Below are 20,462 nucleotides of genomic sequence, written 5' to 3' on the forward strand. Positions count from 1 at the left end.
TACACTGCAACTCATGAAAAGCGGATGTGTGAATGTCTATGAAAGGGAACATCAAGTGTAGTTTTAGCAAATTTCAGGAAGCATGAGAATTTTAAAGGATGCAGTGTCTTAGCAACCAGCAAGTGATGCAGCAATTCTGCATATGAAAATTTTCTGACTTTGTAGGCATGTCTATGTATGTTAGACACATGGAAATCAAAAGAATGTTCTGTGTTGTTGTTAAGAGATGGTCAATAATTTTGTAGGTGTTTACAAATTCAGTTGCTATATGTCAAAGCTCTAATGAATTTAAGCTAAAAGAAAGAAGGCATTTAGAGTATAGTAGGTATCTGATGGAGAGTATCCACTTGGTTACACATTTCTGATAGGTTTTCAGGTTGTCAATGTTCTGTGCAACTGTTTCAAGCTTATGATGTGAATTCTAACTGGTCACACCCATAGCTGTAATAGAGACTAGTTAACAAAGATCTTGATGAGTGAGACCAAGACACACTCAGCCTTCTGGACAATTTTAGAAATGTGCTTTGTCCAAAGCAAATTACTGCTGACAGTAATGCCCAGGTTTGTTTGTTTGTTTGTTTAATAGTTGACAAAATGAAGCAAATAATACTCATTAAATTTTAACAAAATCTGGTTGAAAGATAGTTCACAAGGTATTTTTGGTACAGATTCAGAGTTGATTTAACAAGAATTGTAATATTTCCTTCTCAAAACCTGGTATAATTATTTTGCATAAAGGTTTTAAATAAAAACTTTCTGATGGTTATGAGACTTCTTAAACGTTTAAGTAAGTAAAATAGTTTATACAATCAAAGTTTGAAAATAGTTACAGATCTTAGAAATCTTCAGTTTCTATCCTTGTTTTAATTAAAAGCATTATGATAGACATTTTATTCTTTTTAGCTTTATTTCTTTTGCCTTACGGAGATAGTTCATTTCAAGAAAATCTTAAAATTATTTCTATTTTGAAAATAAGTCATAAGAAAAATGAAAACTTCTTTCCATATTTAATGAAAAAATAAGACATTTTGGCTCGCAAACATTGAATAAATTAAATGAAAAACATCATTTTAATTTTAGTCATTTATACAAATAAGATTTTAAAGTTTACAGACATGTCACCCGAAATAAGTACAGTATTTAATTTACATATACATTGGTGCAAAGATATGAATATAGACAGAAAGTGAGAGAAGTAGGGGGAAGGGGAAAGAAATATAGAGAGAGAGGAATAAGCAAACAACACAGCAACAAAGATAACATTTGATATTCTCTTTAGGACAAAAAATTTCTAAACAAATTTTACAATCAACTAACAAAATGTTAGAAGTTAAACGACTGTTTTGAGACCAACTTTTAGTACTGATGGACACACTAAACATTAAGCTATTAGATAAAATTAAGGCATAGCATATTTAAACAATTTAGTCTTTATTTTATGAAACTGAAAATAGAACAATTTTATACAATCATTTTTTTTTAAACTATATAATTTTAAAATAACTTAAGGTTTTCTTTCACAATTTAAAAGAAAATTAATTCATGTGATAATTAAAGAAAATGCTTTTAATATCCAAAAGTAATCAATAAAAGAAAATAGGCACTTCTATATTATACAAACGAAAAAATATTAAACTTCAAGTGAAACAAATGGTACCAACATAATTGTCAGGTCTCAGATAGTAAAATATCCAAAAATTACAAAGAATGATTATTAATGAAAAAAGAAATTTGTGAAAGGAAGCAAAATCACTATATTATGCTTATGAAAAACGAGATAAGCTGACAGGGGAGATAATTAAGTTCTGTTGCTAACGTTATATGATGAACGCAATTTAAAATGTTGGACAAAATTTATTCCCCATATAAACTTTATCGAAAACAGTTTTTCATTAATAATTATTTTTCTACCTGATCGTTTTCTGTGATTTTTGGATCTATTACTATTTGCAACATGACAATTACATAGATACCATTTGTTTTACTTGAAATTATTTTTTTTTTCATTTGTATAATATAGAAGCACTTAAAAATATTAGGTTATCTCCCTCCCAATTTAATTTTAAATGCATTATACATAACTATATAATTTAAAAATTTCAAATATTGCCTTTAATATAAGAGTTAAATGAAGTACCCTTTAAATATTTAAAATAAAACTATATAAGACAAGATATCATGTATGTGTCTTCCTTGCCTATATGTAACTTTAATAAATACATATTAATTTTTTTAAATTACTATTAATTAAATATTTTAATTTAAAAATAAGTGAAAAATAAAATGAATTTTTAAAATGCTATCAAAAAATGTAAATGATTATATTTTTTATTAATTTTCTCTACATTTGAGCAACACTAGATAAATACCGTTCCTATTTACTTGCCACCTCATTAGACACAAGGTCGGATTTTTAATGTGGAGAAAATCCAGCTCCCCAAAAAGGGATACTCTGAATTGAAACAATAAAAAATTGCCTCAGTCTAGAAAGACCTCCTTCATTGACCAAGGACAGAATAGATTAAGTGTAGAATCAGAACAGATAATACACTTTGTTTCTAGCCTAAAGCCAATAAACTATTGTAGAGTATAAATACAGATAGTTAATATAAAATAACATTATTGAATATATATTTTCACCTCACAAAATTCAAAATGAAAATAAGTATTCATTAATTTTTTCTTAATTTAAAAATATTTTTGTTTAACTCATTTTATCTGCAGGTAAAGGCAATTTAAAAATTCTGTACCACTAAAAACAAAATGAAAACAAAAATGTAAATTAAAAAATATTTTTATAAGAAATAAATAACTGGTACTATTTTATTACAAAAGTAATGTTAAGTTCAATTATGTAAATATTTTTAATTTCTACAATAAATAAATGACTACCTTTTAAATAATAAAAAATATATATTTTACAAAAATATTGATTTCATATATCAATATATTTTGAAGAAACTTAAATCTGACTGAATGAAATAATATTTTGTAAATGTAAACTGAATTTAATATGTAAAAAGAAATTCTAAATAAAGATATCTAATATTTAAGTAAACAATTCTGATTATAATGAGAAAATTGTTTAAATTTATAACTGAATTTATCAAACACAAAATAATATACAGAAATGGTTATCTGAAGATAACCACACAGCAAATAATATTAGTGCCCATTTGAAGACACGGGAAGAATGATAAAATGCCATACAAAAGAAAGATGCAATCAAAGAAATGCAATGGAGTCTCATGCTGGAGGAAATGGAATAATGGCAGCAACAGCAGCAGCAGCGGCAGCCAAGTGAAGAGCCGTTATTTACTCAAATATCTAAAGAGATATCATTTGCCATTTAGTAAAGAATTTCTTTTACAGCAAAGTAAAATTCTGAATTGTATAACAGAAATACATATATACTTTATTATACAGAAAAAGTATCAAGACAGTATGCTATGAATATTGCGTGGAAAATCTTATATTAACTGGGAGTTTATTCAGTTTATATGAAGTTTCGATATAATTGGTATTTTCTTCAGATATGTAAAGATTAAAAGAGAAAAGATGTTAATACAAAAAAGACAACATTAACAAATGAATAAGGACAATAATGACAGAAAAACGTTAAAAGAAATGATTTTCGTGATTATTTCATTAACCTGAAAAAGGGAGCTCAGAAGAAAACTTTCCTTAAAATTTTTTAACTTTTCAATTCAAACCATAAAATTATTGATAAAAATGGTTTCAGTAAATAAGGAAGGTGGTTAGGGATTCATGCTCAACAAATTTTGTTATCTTAAAACTGCTTGCACACATGAGTGCACATACACACAATGTTGCCAAGCATAATTCCTTAAACAGTCACCTTTTTCCCCAATTTGCTAAGACAATTTTCAGCAACTTATCAAAGTTTAAACTTTAATACAAGAAGTTTGAAAGTTGAGAAAAGTATTCAGCTGATCTAGTTTTGCTGATTTTGTGAAAAAAAACAAAACACAAACAAAAAACAATCACAATATCAATATCTTTTCTTTATCAGTATTTTCCATATTCATTTTTGTATTGTTGTCTCTCTTATAACTAAAATGGTATAAATTACACCAAAACTTCATATAAACTGAATAAAGCTCATTTTACATAATATTTTCCCCAATCATTATTTATATCATACCTTATTATGTATAAAAGTTATGACAGCTCACAAAATATGACTTAAAATGGGATAGTGATTGTGGAAAGTTTTATAGCAACAAGATATACAAGTATGTTGCATTATTTCAAAAGAGATATTTAAATATTTATTTACATATATTTAATAAATCTATGAAAATTAATTATAATAAACTTTAAATTGAACCCAATATTAGATAGGCAGAGGCTACAAAAAAGCAGCAGCTTAATATCTAAATAGAGGTTTCAATATAAAATAACTATCAGAAATTAGATTAGAAAACAAAGTCTTCAAAAACTAATAACAAAAAACCAAACCGTGTCTTGTTGGTTCAAGTTCTGTTTTTAACACAAATTCATAACATTTTAACCAATTACTTGTCTGCCTTTCATCAGGGAAAGATGCATATATAAAAAATACTAAGTGAATCATATATATTCTATAAATTTGTGATCAACACAAGGGTTTTTCTCACGCATACACATACAACAATGTAACCCACAATTATCACATCTATAACCATACAAATCTATGAACGAAAAGATACTATGTCTTAAAAATAAATAAATCAGAAACATCTAACAAAAACCATCCGACTAAATTCTTACAAATGTCAGAGCTGAGCAAAACAAGCATATTGCAAGAGAAGGAAAAAACAAAAAAAAATGCAACAATCGTAAACATCATCTAAAAATAAAATGAAAATTGATAGATTAAAATAAAGTCTTTATAATTTATAACTTCTAACTATACAAATTGCAAAATCAGCCAAGGGATGGAAGTAAACATACAACAGTAAAATATTGAAAAGAAAAAAAAAATGACTTCAATTTCTTTTTTTTTTTTTTTCTTCTTTGAAAGCCCTTAAATAAATGATTGAAATATAATGTAATACACTTAACTTGAATTCAATGGATTAACAAAATTTGAACAATAAATTTTCACTGAAAAAAAAAATATATCTGAGTATGTTCATAATTTTAACAAAATATTCTATCATATTGAAGGAATTTAGTGAAAACTAATAATAGTTAAAATTAGAGATAAGAAAAAATAGAAAAGTTATAAGGTGATAATCTAAGAGGCGGTATGAAATGAAAAATGAATTCATATAGCAATGGATAAGAGCAACCCCCCCCCCCCCAATAAAACAAATACAAAATTCAGTATGAATGTCTAATCCATTCTTCACTGTATAGTATTATATATAATAAATAAAAATATATTATGCTCTGACAAACGTAATCAGAGTGTTGTTATTCCTTGAACCATATAACTTTGGTTGCCCTTACTGGAAAATATCTTCCACATGAAATTGTGGTATCCAAAAATTTTCCAAGTTTTGTATATACACGTGTGTGAATGAAAAATATTACAAAATTTGGATCTTTGTGGTAAATATTTCATATTGAATTTAAGTGCCAAATATTATGAGGAGTAGAGTAGCCATAATATTGTTTCGAACAGTCCCTTCAGAACCAAATTAACATAACATATCTGCCCCTGAAGAGATTGTTAGTCTTGAACTTTGGCAATGTCGATATAATCTATAATATAAATAAACATTTGCTCGTACACTTTTTGAACAAGCTTTTATTTTATTAAGTTGATCTCTAGTCTTGTTTCCAGAGGAGTGTACACATTTTGTTTCAAAAATTCATATTGAATGATTCAATCTTACAACCCACATGAATCATTTTCAATAATGAATAAAAGATGTAATGTTCATATTTAACAATTTGAGACGCAGATGCAGATTTGAAAATTTTTAAGTGGTGGACTTTAAAAAATATGATGAATGATCAGTAATATTTCATATGGTCTTATTATAATTTATAAAAAAACTATAAATTTCTCTTGGAAATCAAACAAATGTTATTCTGAAGTTTACTTGCTATAAGAATATTTTTATACTACTATTCTACTGAGGTATTGAGCACAGCTGAAGTTAAATACCTATATCATTTTATGATGTAAGTAAATATAATAAATATTTGACTAGTACATATATATAAGGTCATATTGATTGAAACCTTGACTTGTCACTGTAAGATAAACATTCTCCACATAGGATATAGTTCATGTATATGTTTATTGTGATTAAAAATGTGCTTTTCTGGTAAAAATAATAAATTTCTTCATATTCCAAAAGTATGAAATATAACCTTATGAAAACAAAAGAATTGAAATTATATATATTTCTCCCAAACCTCTGGTCTTGACATGGAGGGGAGACTAAAACTTGCTGCTATGGTTTCAAATGATCTAAAATAACAGCAAAAGGAGACTTGATTCCAAATATTTCTCATATGTTATATCTCCCCTCTTTTGGAAATAAGGTACCATTATGAATATCTCCAGTATCAAATAAACTTTATACACTGTGAAATTAACTTTATGTATGAAAACCAAAGAGGGGGAGATATAACATATGAGAAATATTTGGAATCCAGTCTTCCTTTGCTGTTATTTCAGATCATTTGAAACCATAGGAGCAAGTTTTAGTCTCCCTCCATCAAGATCAGATGTTTTAGGGAAATATCAGATATTTTGTAATTCATATGCAAAACTAGGAAAACAAATGACTATGACTGAAACATTTTATGGCTGTAAAAAAGTACCAAAAGTAGGGTCTGGATGATGGCTGATTCCCTTAATGTGCGACCTTAAAGGCAAATATCACATAGCCCACTACACAATTCAGGTCATTACCTTTCCGCTGAGCCTTCATTTGTTAAATTCTGATGAATAGTCGCTGAGATTTGGAACTTATAAAATTGCCAAAGAATGGTAGCATATATATATATATATATATATATATATATATATATATATATAGCAAAAATGGTAATTAGTAAAAACCTGGAGAAAGTGCTCAATACTATTGCAGAGCAAATATATATTTTTTTTATTACCATTTTATTTGCTTAGTTACACATGTTTCTGTTACCGAATCGTATCAACAACCCAGTAACTTCATCAGACATATATATATATATATATATATATATATATATATTGGTAGCCAAATTGAATATTGAAATGCTCATATCTTTGGTTCTATGGGATGAAACTACATGAAAATTTACAGACTTTGTGAAGATTATAATGCTATTTTATGATTAAAATTTTATGACGATTGGTAAAAAAAAAAAAAACCTGTATTTTCAAACCAATAAAATATGCCTAAATTTGTCTACACTTGTATCTATAGTGTTCTGCAAGCCAGCTTCAGTTTTGCTGCTTCGGTTGTCTCCCCTGTGGCCTTGCCAGGCCACTAATATATAGTTACTTTATACTTTATGTAATGATGTACAAGAAAACAGTACAAAGTAAAATATCTTTGTCAAAATGTGATACTCTTTCCATCATTGCATAATTGTGGGTGATTATAAAAAAAAAAGATAAATTTTGACATAAATATAGTTTAATGTTTGTTTAAATATTTTTTAAATTTAATAGCATTACAATTAAAGCAGTGAAAAGAATCAATAAGCAATAAATCTGAAAGTACACAACATAATATTTGTAAATTAAACAAATTCCTCTTCTCTCCCACTGAATGCCACCCATCCCCATCCTGGTACTAAATAGATATCCCTCCAATAAATGTTTTAATTCAAGCAAAGCTCGTTACAGGAGGAAAACATATCTTGAAAGAAGGGGAAGGAGGACAGTTGAAAAAGCACATGCCGATATATGATTTAAAAGCAAAAAAAAAAAAAAAAAAATCAGGTAAGACAAGGCCAAGTGCGATTAGGTTTAAGAAAAATTAAAAGAAAAGAAAAAACTAGTAAGAAATCAAAAAGAAAGAAAAAGAAGAAAACATCTCTGAAAATTATGGATTTCAAAAGATTTTAGTAGTATGAAAGCCAAGCACAAGTTTTATCATTTTTTAATTTCTTGATGAAAATATTCAATTACAATTATTATTTCTATCAAGACCCATGGAAATTTCAAAGTTAATCGAAGAAAATTGTTTTTAATTTTATCTAATTAGAAATTCTTTTTTATTACTTCTAAGTAAATTCTTTAAAATGCTCATCAAAAGATAAAAGCCAATATAACGGAAATTTAATCCGTAAACAACAAAAAAAGTACACTGTGTAGGTTACTTTATATTTAGTATTATCTCTCTCTCTCTCTCAATTGATATAACCCTATTGTTTTCATATATATATATATATATATATATATATATATATATATATAAAATGTTGAGCTCTATGAAAAAGAAAATATTGATTTCCATTAATGTTAAGCAATGATCTTCTGTTCAGAGATATCTAGCATAGTAAAAATATTTGTAAACAAGAGTACATGTAGCATCAGAATTTTTCTACTGACCGTGACAATATTTATTTGTGCAAAGAATTATGTATTTGCAATACTAATTGCATTTGTATGTCAACAATTGTTAAGATGTCTAATCTTGGTACAAGTATACTTGCTATGCCTAGCCACACTGATGAGTTGTATATTAACTGAATCTGTAAATAAAGCATGAGTTATTTTCTAATTACATGAATAGCTGATGTCATTTCTCTCTTTCATTGTGAACTTGTGTGCCAATCTCAGCTGATATAATATCTTACTCAGTCTATATAAACATGTGTGAATGATTTTCTCTTTGTTTTCCACATTGCACTTCATCTATAGCTGTAATTGAACATATTGTGCGTAACAATTTTTTTGTTGATGCATCTGAGGAATGTATATATCACAAGTTATATGTATTAATAGATAGCTCATTGCCAAAAGAAAAAAATCTGGAAAAAGGTATATATTATTGTTACCTCCACGAAGACAAAGATTATGTTTTCAGTTGACTTTGTCATTACGTTTGTGTACAGCTACTTGATCCATGACGTCACATACAAGAAAGTTTATTGACTTACACAGATTAAGCAAACCATGGTGAAGGATAACTGTGGAATGTAGAATGTACCTATTATATATATTCAAAATGTAGAGGGTAGTGTGGCTCCACCAAGAGAGAAGTGTATATTTAAAGAGTTATGCTTAACAGTAATGTTTAATATTTTTTATTTTTATATTTATAATATATCACTATATATATATATATATATATATATACACAGCAAAAAGAAAGTCTGCACTTGTAATTTTTTTCAAAAAACTGAAAATTTAAGCTAAATTTAATGTAACTGTTTAAACAAACTATACCTCATTTGAGTGGCCTTTTATTCTTCTATAATTTTACCTGTTCATATTTGACTTTTAATTGAAATATCCTAGTGTTCACGTCAATTTAAAAAAATAACTTCAAATTGAGCAGGCAAAAAGAAAGTCTGCACAATGGAAAATTGTTATTTAAATGTAACTTTAGGACATTAATGCAACACAAATACAACAGGAACACGATGAACTAGTTAATATTTAGTAGCATAACCCTTCTGCAATTTGACAGCCTGCAATCTTTTGGGAATTCCTTGAATTAGTCTATGGCAATAATCCAGGGAAAGGGCATCCCACTTTTCTTTAATTTTTGTCCAAAGTTCTTCCAAATTTGAAACTTCATTATTGCATAGCTGTTGCTTCATGTAATGCCATACGTTTTCGATAGGATTAAGGTCTGGAGATTGTGGAGGCCAAGCCAAACACGGAATATCATGCTCTTCCAGGAACCTCTTGACATTGCCAGCTGTGTGAATGGGAGCATTATCCTGTATGATGATGGGATTATCATCCAAATTCCCACCAAAGTAGGATAGAAAATGCTCAGTCAACATATTAATATATGTACTAATAATGCCCCATACCAAAACTGAACCGCCACCACCTTGCAGCATTGAAACTGAGCACCTAGGATTAAATTCTTCATCTTTCCTCCGATGGACGTACTGCCTACCATCACTGCCTAGCCTATTGAACTTGTTTTCATCGCTAAAAAGCACTTTTGACCAATATGAAGAGTCATGATCTTCATTGCATCTGATGAAGTCCAGACGGCGCTTTCTGTTCTTTATAGATATCATTGGCTTGCGTCTTGCAACTAATTTGTATATTCTTTTAAACATTCATTTTAATTAATTCCCTATTAGTTTTTCCAGTTTTCATATGGAATGATCATCTTTAAGTTAACCATTACATGCAATTATATTCATGCAGATATTCTACATGATTTATACTTGCATAATATTTGTGTAAAAAGGTTATAGTAAAAACAAACCTCTTTCTATATATATATATATATATGTATATATATATATATATATATATATATATTTGTTTAAACAATTTTGCCTACAAAACTCCATCAGTTTTTGGTCTACAGACATGAAACTTCATATATAGGGTATTCAAACCAATGTGAAACTTTGTATTTGGCTTTTAGCCGGGGAAAATTGGTGCAAAAGTGTGAAAATAAAAAAAATTGAATTTGCCAGGTGGAGGTTGAACAATGGCATTACAAATATGCATGCATAATGTAATAGTTATTGGTTCATGTTTTAATTTTTAACCTTGCAGCAAACATGTTTTCATAGATCAGATCAAAAGAAAAAGTAAATCATAAGCTAAATGTTTTGGTTTCAATTCTTGTTTTTTTAAAAAACTTTTTAAATCATTACTATATAATAGTACTAAATCTGCATTAATCAAAATATCATATTAAGAGTATTTTACGACCGGGCAATGTCAGGCGGCCTTCTAATATTATATACAGACACGCACAAAGGTTTATACCATGTAAAATCTATGTTAAAGTTCTATTATCATTATCATCATTCTCCCATGTGTGACTGAGAGTTCCAGCTATCAGACTATGAGAAAGGGAGACTAAGACTCCCCCCACCCCCGCTTCATCAAAAGAGCTATGCAACACAGGTTCAAAAGTTGAGAGAGAGAGATAGAGAGTCTAAAAAAGAGTTCTTTTCTGGTTAAAATAGAACATTTATTCCATAGCAATTGTGTAAGTAAAATAATATCGAATTTTTTTTTAAATTTTATTAACTAAAATCCAAAAATTTCTTAATTTAAGTTTCTCATTCAATCAATTTAATTTTTGCTTAAAAAAAATAACAGCTCTTTTGAAAACTAAAACTTGTAAGTATAAATGTTTTTGTTTTCTTATTAACTAATAACCTTAAAAACACCTGCAATGTTTTTGTCTTTCTCTTCTACTAATTTACTTATAATTCAATCATGAACAGCTGTACTGGAAACATTCTTGATTTTATGTTTACACTCAAAAACATTGTTAAATAGAGTAGTTCTTAGAAAAATAAACCTAAATATTTTAAGTTTTTGAGTACAACAGCAGCAGCGGCAGGATAGCAGCAGCAGAAAGAGAAACTGTTGAAGCAATAGAAAGATCAATTATATGACTGGGATATTACTGTAAAAGAGACTACTTTTTCTTTTGGTTTTGTTTGAAACAAAGCATTAAGTGAAGTTGAAGCATTCTGGCAACTAATAAGTGTATGTAATTTCACTTACCTCATCCAATCGTCGCTCTGTCCCTAAGGCGAGCATGTTATTAAATTCCCGTTCTAATTGCTGTCTGGTCTGTTAGAACATTAAAATACATATAAAATAATTATTATAAACAAACACTTGGTGAAAATAAAATAAACAATTTTTTTTTTATTTAGATTGTTTGGATTACTGTACTCATCTTGGATGTTATTCTCATATTCCAGCTAATGTAATCTGACTTTCACCAGGAACATTTTATTCAACTTTGAGAATCTTTATGTCAAAGTCACATGGATCTGTAGCATAACAGATATAATTGCTAAGTAATAATCAGTTCTAAATGACAGATTAGAGGTTCAATTCTTAATGCAGGTGAGACTAAGAAAACAATTACGAATTACTTCAGATTTCTACCCCAATGAGAGCAAGCTACTTCTGTGGATTAAATAAAGGGCATTGTTTGAAATTCTGTAGACATCCCAGAGTTTGACAAGATGCACCTGAAGAAGGTTAAAGGTTATATCAACTGAAATGTGAGAATAATATCCAAGATGTTCAGTAGTCCAAATTACCAATTAGCATCTACAAAATTTGAAAGCAAAAACATTTTTTAATGTTGAAAACAAATATTGGTTTAATATTTTTTTTAGAAGCTACCAATTGTGATGTAAAAATAAAATTTTATTCAATTTTTATTAAATTAAAAACAAATTTTCAAATCAAGAGTTAACCAAGATAAATTTTTTTATTGTCTAAGTAAATTTAATTTGCAAAAGTATAAAGTATGTTAACAATTTTTTAAAATTATGATGGCAAATGTTCTATGCAATGGAAGTTGATGTTAGAATTCTAACAATTTTATAACTGAAACATAGAATACATTGTTTCTCTACTTTTTCTAGGAAATCATTTTCCAGAAGAATTCCAGGACAGCATTTGCTTACAAGAGGTTTCATACTTCATAGTTATCTATATATATAAAAGCGAAAGTGTGTGTATGTATGTATGTGTGTTTGCTTTTTGTGTATGTCTGTAAAAGGCTTTTTTTGCTGGACATTTCGGTCGACTTATTCCTTCTAAAAACTTTTCGCATCACGTATAAATGATAATATCTATGAGTTACGAACGAGGGTCGCCTGTCTATTTAATTTGTCCGAATTTCACGCGCTATTTTTTCCAGATTTTTAGAGCGTCCCGTGTATCTTTCGCTTTTCAGTATAAAACAAGCGAAAACTGGCTTGCAGTCGCGTCATGTTTCAAGGTCAAACATCTCGCAACTTAAGATTCTCGCACCTGTTAATTTCATTTTATAAAAGTTAAATTAAGAGGTTTTTCATTCATCTCTCGTGGCTGAAATGGCTAGGTCCCAGGGTTTTTTTCCATTTTGTTTCCATCTTAATGTCAAAGGTTCGGGGTTCAAGCCTACTTTCCTACTAAAACTTTTTTTTTTCTTTTACACCTCCAAACACCTGGCCAACGTTTTTTTGTTTTTTTTTAAAACAGGGTTGTTTTGATCACCCCTCCCCGCACAACAGACACCTACAAACACCCGGGTCACACCGGGTACCCCCCCTCCCCCGCTAGTCTATATATATAAAAGCGAAAATGAGTGTATGTATGTTCGCTTTTTGTGTATGTCCAAGAAAGGCTTTTTTCCGAGAAGCGGTCGGTTGGCTCACAACTTCTTAAAACTTTTTATATCACATATAAATCATAATATCTTCGAGTTAATGTAGGTCGCCTGTCTATTTAATTTGCTCGACTTCGAAAAGATAAATATTTAACATTTTTCATTCGCCGCATATGGATTAGGCTTTTTCGTATAATAAAAGCGACACTAATTACGGCTGTATTTTTCCGGTCTCAATCGCCGGAAAAGACCGAAAGCAATCAGCTTTGATAAATGTGGAAATATTTTCTTTATATCAGACAATTGCTATTCAATTTGGACAAGGAGAGCTGCCCCCCCCCCACACATCTTGGGAAAATAAAAATAAAAAAAGCCTTCCCGCATTAAATAAAATACTACTCTGCAGTCAAAGTTGACCTCATTAAGTCATTAAAATGTGCACTTGCTAATTCTAAGTAATTAAATAAATTCAAATGTGTTTCTGTTAGTATGTCGCAGTGGCCCAGTGGTTAATGTCGCACGTTATTTTTTCACACTTTAATTTCCAACTTTGCCTGAAGGGTTCAGGTTCGATCCTCATACTCACCTACCAAAACTTTTTTTTTAACCCCCCCTCCCCCGAAAGTTTTAATTTACCCAAAACCACACACATCTCCAAACACCCGGGTAACGCTGGGTACCCCCCCCCCTAGTCTATATATATAAAAGCGAAAATGTGCGTATGTATGTTCGCTTTTTGTGTATGTCTGCAAAAGGCTTTTTTCGTCGGCCTTCTCGCTCGGCTTGCTTCTTCTTAAAACTTTTTATATCACGTCTAAATGATAATATCTATGACTTAAGAACGAGGATCGCACGTGTATTTAATTTGCCCGACTTTCACGCGCTATATTTTCCAGATATTTCGATCGCCGCATGTTTCTTTCGCTTTTCAGTATAAAACAAGCGAAAACTGGCTTGCAGCCGCATCATGTTTCAAGGTCAAACATCATGCGACTTAAATTTCTCGCACCTGTTAATTTTATTTTATAAACGTTAAATTAAGATGCTTTTCATTCATCTTCTCTTGTGGCTGAAATAGTTAGGTCCCAGGGTTTTTTTTTCCATTTCGTTTCCACCTCCATGTCAAAGGTTCGGGTTTCAAGCCTACTTTCCTACTAAAACTTTTTTTTTTCTTTTACACTTTTTTTTTAAAAACAGGGTTGTTTTGATCACCCCTCCCCCTACAAACATCCGGGCCACACCAGGTACCCCCCCCCCCCCGCTAGTTACTCATAAATGTAATAATGACAAGTTTTACCATCTATTATATAAAGGGCAAATGTCTGCGTGTATGTATGTTCGTTTGTATGTATGAGGTGCCTTCAATAAGTTTCCAGAGTTTTTTTTTTTTGTTTTTTTTTTACATGGTGGTCACCACTTATCAAGGCCCGGAAGCCACTCGGGGATAAGGGTTTTTTTGTATAGGTATTTAAAATTGTTGTAGACTCTGGAAAATTCAGTATATTATTGCTATACATCTTATAAGATGACTGACCAACTTTTATAACTTCCAGTTCAAAGGAAAAGCTACAATAAAAATTGGAATACACCCTACTAAAGCCTGATTGTCACAGCTAATGAATATCAAAAATGCAATTTGGACGTGAGGATACTTTAGAAGAATGATATGCAACAAAATTTGCAAGATATGCAACTTGGAAATAATGCCACAGAGATGTATGGAATGCTTCAGACTGCTTTTGGACCATTTTGCATGAGTTTTTAAGTGGCATAAGAGATTCAAGAAAGGCAAAAAGTCTGTAAGGGATGATAAGAGGTGAAGGAGGAGTAAGGAAGTTAAAACACCAGAGTTTATTGGCCAAATAAAGAATTTCATGGATAAGGACCGTCGTGTGTCTATAGAGACAATAAGTGCACAGTTTGATGTCAGTGTGGGAATTGTACACACGATTATTAGCGAGGAATTGAAGATACGGAAGATTTTCACAAAGTTTGTCCCAAGGGTGCTCATCATTGTCACAGACTATTTGACAAAGATGGCCATCAAGACAGTTCCTCACCCTCCCTATAGTCCAGATCTTGCTCCCTGGGACTTTTGGTTATTCCCTAAGCTCACAGAAAACCTTAAAGGCTATCGTTATGAGACAATTGAGGAGATGAAAGAGGCGATGATGAGGGTCATTGACATGCTCACAGGAGAGGACTTCAATGGGGCTTCCAGAAGTTGTTGGAATGTTACAACACATGCATTGCAGTCAGAGGAGATTACTTTGAAAGGGGATTAGTTTCATGTGTGTACTATCAATAAAAGTGCCTTGACGAAAAAAGTTTGGAAACTTATTTAAAGCACCTCATATGTCTTGCTAAAACTTTCTAAATCCAATTTGAATAAGAATGATTCCGGTACTGTCTTAAAGGATAAGGCCTCAGACGCATAATATGAAAAATTTAGAACAAAAGATGCATTTCTTTTCTACCTTAACAACCACAGAATTTGATAGGGGGTAGGTCACATAAAATCATCTTTTTCTCAACGATTTCAACATCTGTGCATACATGAACCGTTCACCTCTTGGATATGTTAAGTACATAAATTTGCAATGTCATGGCGTGACTATCCCCATAGCGAAATGGGTTAGAAGGTTGTCTCATAACTATTAGTTTTTGCAGTTGCGGCCACCTTATGGCCGAAGTTTTGTTTTTGAGTTTTAACAATTTTGAGAATGTTTATTACAGTAAGCTTTTGCATTTAAACATGGTTAAAAGATTTTTTAAATATTTTTTGTTTTGTGCTTTGTATTATTTACTTGACAATTTTTTTATCAGCTGTTAATTAAATTAAAACAATAATCATTTTATTTCAAATTTTTTTTTATCGGCTGTTGATTTAACAGGGGGTTGATTTCATGATCAGATTACTATTAAATGCATGATCATTACTTATGTAAATCACAAATATTTTTTTTTTTTTTTTTTTTTTTTTTTAAATCGTAACCACTTAATACTTTTTTTCTCACTCACATACCCCTATTCCCAATTTGTAGTAGTGGGTGGACAGCATTGAATTTTTTCTTTTCAAATTGATATAAATTATTGCACTGTAAAAATAATTAAATTAAAACAAAAATTCTTTAGCATGTGTAGTCAAACGCAACTTCATTTTTTTAATTTTTATATAGCCTGAGCAATGCCTGGTACCCCTGCTAGATTTTTATAATGTAGAATTAATGCTGAAGTATTTTGAGTTTATTACATCACTTATATAACAAAGTTGTTTTGGCTTGTGTGTTTTGCTAGACAATGATTTTTATGTTGTTTTTTATTTATAACATTTTGAAAATGGTACTTGTTTGGATTAGAATAAACTCTACACATGACAATCAAATTTAAGCAACTGCAAATATTCAAGCTTTTAACTACTAACAGCAAAGTAATTACAAGTACCTTTCTGGAAGACTTGTTTGAATAAGAGTTGTGATTTGGCTTGGACTAAATTATGTGAGTGTCACAAATTTAGAGTCTTTATTAACAAGTTTGGTCAATATCAATTCTCCTACCATTGTAGTGCTAATTGCTTTCCACGAAATATAGCATTAAACAATATCATCAGAAGAGGTTTTGATATAGCAAAGTTTTCTTTTCAAACTGAGCCAGTCAATCTTGATTGTAGTAATGAAAAGTGACTGGAGAGAATTACCAATCTCCTTTTTAAATTGTGGAAACTTGATTTGAGATGCTACCTTTTAACTAGTATTTTAGTTAAATTTTCAATTATTATTGTAGAGATTTAAAAAAAAAAAGATAAATATTCTTTTGTGGAGAGATTTTTTTTATTATTATTCCAGTAGCAATGGAGACTTCTTGAATTGTTTCTCATTGTTCTTTCATAAAAGTTGCTGAATTGAGTCTCATTTAAAAGATGAGCCATCCCCCTCCCCTTCATGCTTGGTAGGCACAAACTTGAGGTTCCTACATTGTTGAGCAAGTAATTTAACTTAAAATTTAATTTCAACTTAAAAAAAAGGTAACCTCAACAGTTAGCTTTATCTTGCTAAATATATTTGTGTGAATGTAATTTATACTTTTCGTTTTTTTAGTAACACTTACTATACAAATTTTTTTAAACAAGAAGGGTTATCTGTTGATTTTCAATAAAAATATTTTATTTAATTTAAATTTGTAATAAGTAACTTCAATTTATGTACCTATCTCATGTATAAAATAAAATATTCAAGTTCAAGACAGATTCAGGCAAGTTACAGGGCAGCTGTCTAACAGGGTTGCCATAATTTCATTAGTCTAGAAAGTCCTAAAAAGGTAATAATGCCATCCTGATGCATAGTAATGCTTTTGCCATCATTGTGATCAGATGAAGATAGCCACAAAATTGTTTTTGTCTTTAATTAATTATAAACTTAACACAAATATTTAATATCCAAAATGAAAAACTCACCTGAGTATTCTGTGTTGGAATTTGTAAGGCTAACGCCATACTGTTATGATCAAAACTTTCATCCAATGCAACTAATGCCCCATGAACTCCAGATTCAAATAAATTATTTGCAAATTCTTTCAAACCAATTGATTGGACCCATTTGATGACACGTTCATTTGTCCACACAAGCACGTCTATAGAGAGAAATTTGAATAAGGTTAAAAACAATACTTTAATCCTAATTAACATTAATTTAATAAGAATATTTTAAATTTGTTTTTTTCCACATCACAGTAAATCATAAATGAATTATGTATAAATATAAAATCACTAAATAGGAAAACAGAATACAGACCTTTAACTTCTGATGCACTTTCTTCACGGCGTCGTTCACTTTCTTTTCTATCATAATTTATTTTTTTCAAGCAATTTATACCATATTGCAAACTTGTCCTAAAAATTAAAAAAAAATCCAGATGTAGAACTCTCAAATTGAAATAATTTATTTAAATATATATATATGTATAAAAGCTACATTAAATAGGTTTATTTTTGATACTGAACTTTAAAACAAATGTCAAATGCTTACTAGAAATTTCTAATTAGTTACTAACTAATAAAGCACAGACACAGCGCCTGTAAAGTGTAGATAGGTATAAATACAGTTTTTTTTTTGTTTCTTTTTTTATCTCCAAATAACATTTTCATGTCTATCATTTACAATCAAAATATACGTTTAACAAAATTTTCACAAACTCAACACAATAAACCAACATTACCTTCAATTTTGGAAGATTCACTTCTTATTTGTTGAGTCAAGTGTATTGGATGTATTAGTTTTATTGAGTACTTTTTTACATATTCCAGAAAAATAAATCAAGAGGACTAAGTTTAGCAACATCACTCACCCCAAGTGAATTGAACTGGTTTCCTCTGAAGGAAGAAGTGTCAAGGGAATATGAAATTCACAAACGGTTTCAAGTCGTTTGTATAAGGTTTAGTAAATAAAAATTATGTAAAAATATTGAATTTTGTAGCTTATGTGTCTAGACTTTCTGGGCACTCTGTGTGTATGTATGTGTTGTTTGGTCGTCTTGTTTTACGGTATATCAACCCTTTTTAGTAACTCTGAAAGGAGTTTATGCTTCAAGTTCTTATAGTTATATCTTCAAATATATTTTTTTCTTTCGTTTGTTTAGTGGCATATCAACATTCAGAATTAATTTGTGCTAGAATGGTTGCTTTGTAAATGGATGTTTGCTGTATTTTGTTTGTTATTTTATGTTTATATAACGTTGATGTTTTGTTTGCTATGTGTATTGAGAGTTTTTGTAACTTTCCATATTGGTGGTAAAAAAAAAAAAAAATAGATTTTATTGTATATTTCAATTTTTTTAAGAATGTCCATGATCTTTTTGGTTTTGATTTTTCAAAGTATTTTTTCAAATGTTTGTTTAAAATAGTTTCCTCTTAGATAGTTTGTATCTTTACAATCCTCAAATATATGTTTTATAGTTAGTATATATCCACATTGGTACTTTGATGGTTCTCATTTTAATAAATAATTGTGGGTTAGATGTGAATGTCCTATGTGGAGTTGATTTAATATGACTTCTCTCCTGTTAGTTTTATTTTCCTATGTCCATTTTTTGAGGATGGGTGTTATTTTGAAAAGTTTATTTTCTTTGTTCCGTTCCCATGATTGTAGCCATATCTCTTGTATTTATTTATTGTTGGTTTCATGTCTAAGTATGGGATTTTCAGTATTTATTTATTCAGTCATTTTTAGTGATCACTTTGCTGCTAGATCAGCTTTGTCACCTTCTTTTATTCCTATGTGACTTAGTATCTAGCAAAATATAATTTGCTTTCCTTCTTCTAGTTAATTATTAGGTTTCATATTAAGGAGTTTACTAGTTTTTTTCTTCTAGATAGACAATGAGCCAGAATAGATGATAAAATTTAGATTATGGTCTTCTGCAATGGTATAAGTGTCATTGCTTTGCCACTAAAAATAGTTGTTTCATTAGGTAATCATTTTTTAATATATTTTTCTTCTGTTACTGCAGCACTACCAGTGCTCTTTGTGTCAGTACAGATGCTTTAGTGGTTTAGGTATTTTTCTGATGCAGCTGATGGTATTTCCAGGTATGTGGTGGGGTGGGTTTTCATTTTAAGGAATTTATTAAGGTCTAATATTATTCATATAATTTGGATTCATCAGACTACTGTTCTCATCTTCAGTGTAATTTTCACGTTTTGATCAATGTAAGGTATATCTTGTTGAACTCTGGAATTTGGATGGAATTTCGAATAGAACCCTTTATCTACTTCACAGGGAGTAGCATGCTCTTGTTCTGTCAGCCTAGACTGGATAGGGGTCCTAAGTAATTCACAATTGTATTTTACAACTGAGAATTGAACCTTCAACCTCCAGGAGAATATCACTTTACAATCGATTTTTCCAAATACTCTAAACACTGCGCCGTGGGTCCTTGTAGACAATTCTAGTACAAATTTTATTATTATTATTTGTTTTTTTTTTTATTTTAGGAGCCTAAGGCTGTTGTAAATATCACTATTTATTACTAATTATTATTACTATATATATTATCTATTATTTATAATTAATATTGTATTAAATTCGATACTAAGTCTACTTAGTAATTTGTTGTCTCCCAGTATGTGTGCTGCTTCTTTGAATTGTCTTACTCTCTACCATTCTTCACTGTCTATAATTTTTACTGTGTCCCATAATGGTAGATGGTTTCGCTTTTCCTTCCAGATATGGT

At 29.7% G+C, this 20,462-nt stretch overlaps 1 protein-coding gene across 8 annotated transcripts in view; it reads right to left on the reverse strand.

The window, feature by feature from the left end:
• Positions 1-20,462, reverse strand: part of LOC145293185 (liprin-alpha-1-like) — a 227,278-nt gene that overhangs the window by 12,989 nt on the left and 193,827 nt on the right. For all 8 annotated transcript variants that reach the window (XR_013869680.1, XM_080139676.1, XM_080139674.1 and 5 more), the window contains 3 exons: positions 18,026-18,123; positions 17,689-17,864; positions 11,627-11,695 (listed from right to left, as the gene is read on the reverse strand). Coding sequence is in view for 7 of the 8 variants with exons in the window: in XM_080139676.1 (XP_079995802.1) it covers positions 11,627-11,695; positions 17,689-17,864; positions 18,026-18,123 (343 nt within the window). In the remaining variant the exon portion in view is untranslated. The remainder of the gene's footprint in view (positions 1-11,626; positions 11,696-17,688; positions 17,865-18,025; positions 18,124-20,462) is intronic.

The sequence above is a fragment of the Euprymna scolopes genome, chromosome 14 (assembly GCF_053919585.1).
Source record: "Euprymna scolopes isolate OS-2025 chromosome 14, ASM5391958v1, whole genome shotgun sequence".
In the NCBI taxonomy this organism is placed as follows: Eukaryota; Metazoa; Mollusca; class Cephalopoda; order Sepiida; family Sepiolidae; genus Euprymna; species Euprymna scolopes.